Raw genomic sequence first — 4,839 nt, 5'->3', positions numbered from 1 at the left:
AGAATTTTCTAGAGGAATTGTCAATTGTCGCCGGTCATACTCCATGTCCATGGGAAGAACTTGCAGAGACAACTCGAAAGCAGCACATCTTTTCACCCTACTTAAATGTATATCAACTGAACTTGCATTTGTATTTAAACCACAATAAATGTTTACATATTATTAGAAAAAACAATTAGATCAAAACTTATTAATATCAAAATTATCTGGATTAATCAAATTAATTATCATATAAAAATATACATTTTATATATAAATGTAGACAGCTATGTCAAATGTATATCTTTGTTACATCAAATGTTAGACATGTATTTTATATAATAGCCATGATAATAAAATTAATATTTGTTTTGTGCTCATCCTTTTTTAAATATTCACTAAAACATGTCATTATTTTTGTGTTTGTTTTTTAATTCGTAAGAAACGAAGACTTTATTTTTATTTAATATTATTTTCAACAGCCTGTTTCTTCTACGAGCAAAATCAATGTTTTAGAAAAATAATAATAGAACCGCAAAGAAACATTGTTTAGAAAGTATCTTCGCAATCTAGGTGAAGTGAGGAAGAGTTACAAGTAATTTTTGATCACTTAAGACCAAATTGTTAGTTTGAATTAAATTGTGAGAAAGCAACTTCGCAATCTAGGTCAAGTGAGGGAGAGTTACAAGTAATTTTGATCACTTGAGACCAAATTGTTAGTTTGAATTAAATTGTGAGAAGATAATAAAATCCCGCATTCCGTCAATAAAACATAATAAATACACGTCTTTAGCAGTTTTAAATAGGACAAACCTATGACGATACCTTGGTACATTTTATTTTTATTAAGTTGCTTTGACTGCCGCAGAAACTATTTTGGTCAAGGTAATAAACGGTATTAAAAACTGATTAGCCATCAGAATTTTGGGTCATTTGACCAAAATCTTATTGTTCACTACCGTGTGGATCAACAAAGTCAGAGAAAAACAAATATTCAGAACCAAACCCTTTTAATGGTAAAAAAATTATAACAAGTGAAATTAAAGCCTCCGCACGAGAATAAAACGAAAGAAGCAACACACGGAATCTGGGTGAATCTGTCCTTCACACCAAAAACATGCATCTTTACACTACAATTCAGTACTGTTCACTCAAACTTTCTTCTTTTTTTGAAAAAAAGAGCCCATGGAGTGGAATATGTACAAAAGACTAATAAAAAACATGCATCTTTACACTACAACTCATATGATCAAGTCCACTCAACGGGCAATTTTTTTACTAGCTCAATTTCAACTGAAACCCGGAGCCTGAAAGGGAAACCCTTGCTGTATCAGTGGATCCCGAGCAGTGTTAGTAAAAAATAAATTTACCCAAGTGCAAATGACAATGAACAAATATGTAAAATAGATTCTTCGGCAACAACTTAAGACACAAATACCTGACTCTATCCTGAATCTTGACCCTTCAGGTCTTCCACAAAATAGAAATGTATTCCAAGGACACAAACTATTTATGTGCAAATAAAGATAACATTCATGCCGATCATTGTCATGTAAAATAGAATATGGCATTAGTCATTATATCCATCAATGAGTACATGAATTCATGAAACATGCAGTTTGACAAATAAGATTGAAAAAAAGACAAAATTAAAATAACGGCAAAACAATTGAAATTCTTATTGAGATCAATCTCAAGAAGCTGGTGGTTTGGGAGTTGAGACTTGAGAGACCTTACACCCCTTGGAAAATAAACAATGTAGAACACATTGGAGAAAACAGCATAATATTTTTAATCCAACTTGAATCCACAATGGTGTTGAGTTTCAAGTAAGAGGCCACACCACACTGTTGTCTTCCTCTTCCACCCAGGGTGCAAAAGTTCGTTGCAGTGTCAATTCGAACAAATAACCCAAAAAAGACAACACTTAGCATACAGACCATTGCACTAACATGACTCTTTCATATTATAGTGCTTGATTATCCCCAACTACTATCATTTGCTCGGTTTAGGTTATTTTATAATCAGAATAAACAAATTTGAAACTATTTTTAAAGCCTCTTCCCATTGATGATTATGAATAAGATCATCATGCAAAAACCAAAAGAAGTGTGAATCAAACCAATAAACAATATGAAATCATAATATACATACAGGAAAGGCATCAAAAGCATGCAACCCTTGCAGTGAATTCCAACCTCATCAGGGTTCTCTTTCCCCTTCGGGTGCTAGGGAGTAAGCATGCAGAAGCAGTGCCTCCAAATTGAACCGATGATTTTGGCTAATTAACTACAAGCTTGCTACCCTAAGCCTGTCAAATATGGAAAACCATTTGATGCATCAGAAAAAAAGCAACAAAAAGCTTTGAACTGAAAAGATTATCATAGCATCGCATTCAAGTCTATTAATTAATCTATATATACTGATTTGATATATATTTTCCTTTCCTTACAGCGATATATAAACTACTACTACTAAAAATCAACTAAAGCCGCCCCTTGCATCTAAAACCCTAGTGTGCCGCAAAAACAACACAACCAAGGAAATTAGCATCATCATCATCATCATCATAAATTCATAATCATCATCATGGTTCGTTTCTAAATTCCAAATTTCCAATCCAACATTTTCGTTTTACTCTTTACAAAATCCCACGCCTCTGTACCTCCAATCTCCAAGACCTTCCCTAAATTCTCTTCACCTCTGCAAGAATCAAACCATAAACGGATCAGTTTCCTCGTCAAAATCCAAAACACACACACAGAGAAATTATAAAGTGTTAAAAAAGGGAAAGAAAAAAAAAAGAACCTTGGCGGGTGTATCAGCGACTCTGTAAGCATCCGCAGTTATCCCTACTAACCATAAGCCAGGGAACACACTCTAGAATAAAAAAAATGAAAAAAAAAAATTAGAAAAAAAATGGTGAAGGAAGATGGAAGAGAGGTAGCGGCTTCGAATTTCCCCGCTAACAAAAACTAGCAAATATCATTTGCCAATAAAAAAAATAAAAAGCATGAAAAGGTTGAAAGGAGAGAAAAAGTGAGGGAAGTGAATAGAAGCAGGCGGGCGTACATCCATTTGTTTCTGGACATTCTTGGGCCGCTTCCTGGGCCGTCGAGCGGGCCTGGAGCCCGTCATGACGAAGATGTCTTCTTCGATCTCTTCACGGGAGAGAGCGATCCAGAATTTCCTCTTCTCTTTCTTCACACTGCACGGCGTGTCCGAGAACCCGCGGAGCCGCAGCGACTTCGGTGCGGGGTTGTTGTTGTCGCCGCCGCCGCCGCCGCCGTCGTGGAATTCTCCGTTGTTGGTGGCGTGGTGGTGGTTTCGGGAAGGTCCGGTGCCGATCTCGAGTGCGGCCTTGGGGAGGAGCGCGGGCTTGCGAGGGCGCAGGTTCCATGGCTTCTGCACGGCGTCGTCTGCGTCGTCGTGTTCGGCTTCGTGCAGTTGTGGTGGTGGTGGTGGAGGTGGTTTGAGAGGGAGTGAGAACCGGTTGCGCGCGGTTCTGGATCCGAGGCGGTGGGGGCGGGAGTCGGGGTCGGAGGAGTCGGGTTCAGAGGCGTGATCGGAGGGGCGGCGGAAGCGGTGGTGGTGAGCGGCGGTGGTGGTGGTGTTGTTCTTGCCGCTGGCGCCCCATTTCAAGAAGGGGAGGGCGAAGTTGTGCAGAGGCTGCGACTTCACCGGAGCATGAGCCGGTGCGGTTGCCATTCAGAAAACACAAAACCTCTCTGAGCAGCTTTGGAAGCTCGAGGAAGCGTTGGTAATGGTCGCTTGGAAACGGCGTCGTAGAGAATGAGAGAGAGTGAAGAAGCTGCGCAGCTTAAGGTGGAAGAAGGAGTGTGGTATGGTATGGAAATCGGAGAGAGTTGGTTTGATTTTATTCCTTCTTTCTTTCTTCGTGTTCTGCTGCTTAAATTCTAATGACTCTTGTTGGCATTTTTACCCTTTGCCTTATTCTCTTTGTTACCCTTCCATTCTCTCTTCTTTTTGGATTTTAGGGTCCCAATCTCAATTCCACGGCCCAGCCCACTGAAGTGGTGGAATGTGGATACCGCCCGCTCTCCCACTCTCGTAAACCAGAACGCTCATGTGACCTAACAAAAAATAAACAGAGTAGAAGATTAATGCTAGCAGACGAGTAGTTAATGAAAAAATCTAGTCTTTTAATAAAAAATTTATCCAAATATTTTTTTTACTATGTTATATTATAAGTATAAAATACTACCCTATTATTTTTTACTAAAAATATTCAGATCTCTTTCTTTAATTATGTTTTTTTTATCGGGCTTAAATATTTTTTTCTTAAATTTAATTTTTTATTTTTGTCTCTAAAAAAATTGTTTTAGTCCTTGAAAAATATATTTATTTTGTTTTTGGTTCTTAAAATACTTAAATAACGCTGTAAAAAAATATTTTGAACCTTAGACAGTATAAAAAATATTATCTAAAACATTTTAAAGACAAAAAATAAAACATATATATTTTGCAACGACTAAAACAAAAATAAAAATGATGGAACCAGAATGAAAAAATAATAAATTGTAATAACAAAAAATATATTTTAACCTTCTTTTTTAACTATGTATAATTTTCATTTCTCATTTTTGTTCTTGAAATTTTCATGAATTGAACTGTTAAATGATTCTAAACTCTCTCATATTTAGCCAATAAGAGTTATCATACTTTTCTTGGAAATAAAAAATTAAAATATCTCACTTACAAAATCTTTTAAATTTCATTAATATTTTGCTTTTAACTTTTAAACCTTTTTAAATCATTTTATATTCCAAATTCACTCAGCACCTTTACTTATTCAAGTGAAAAAAAATAATAAGAATTTTAAGTTAAAAACTTGAAAAA

General features: G+C 36.2%; 1 protein-coding gene across 2 annotated transcripts; it reads right to left on the bottom strand.

Moving 5' to 3' along the window:
* Positions 1–972: 972 nt before the first annotated feature.
* LOC100812835 (uncharacterized) lies at positions 973–4,070 on the bottom strand. 2 transcript variants are annotated; one of them, XM_006600782.4, is made up of 4 exons: positions 3,052–4,070; positions 2,788–2,859; positions 2,645–2,682; positions 973–2,290 (listed from the first exon to the last, which is right to left on the bottom strand). In XM_006600782.4, exons 1-3 carry the CDS (start codon positions 3,685–3,687, stop codon positions 2,677–2,679), a joined length of 714 nt encoding a protein of 237 aa, XP_006600845.1. In that variant the 5' UTR covers positions 3,688–4,070; the 3' UTR covers positions 973–2,290; positions 2,645–2,676. The 2 variants fall into 2 exon arrangements, with proteins under 2 accessions (XP_006600845.1, XP_003549926.1); XM_003549878.4 differs by lacking the exon at positions 973–2,290 and having other exon boundaries at positions 2,388–2,682; positions 3,052–4,018.
* Positions 4,071–4,839: the final 769 nt, after the last annotated feature.

This window comes from Glycine max, chromosome 17, assembly GCF_000004515.6.
Source record: "Glycine max cultivar Williams 82 chromosome 17, Glycine_max_v4.0, whole genome shotgun sequence".
Classification (NCBI taxonomy): Eukaryota; Viridiplantae; Streptophyta; class Magnoliopsida; order Fabales; family Fabaceae; genus Glycine; species Glycine max.
The sequence above is the reverse complement of the archived record's forward strand: the minus strand, read 5'-3'. Positions and strand labels throughout refer to the sequence as shown.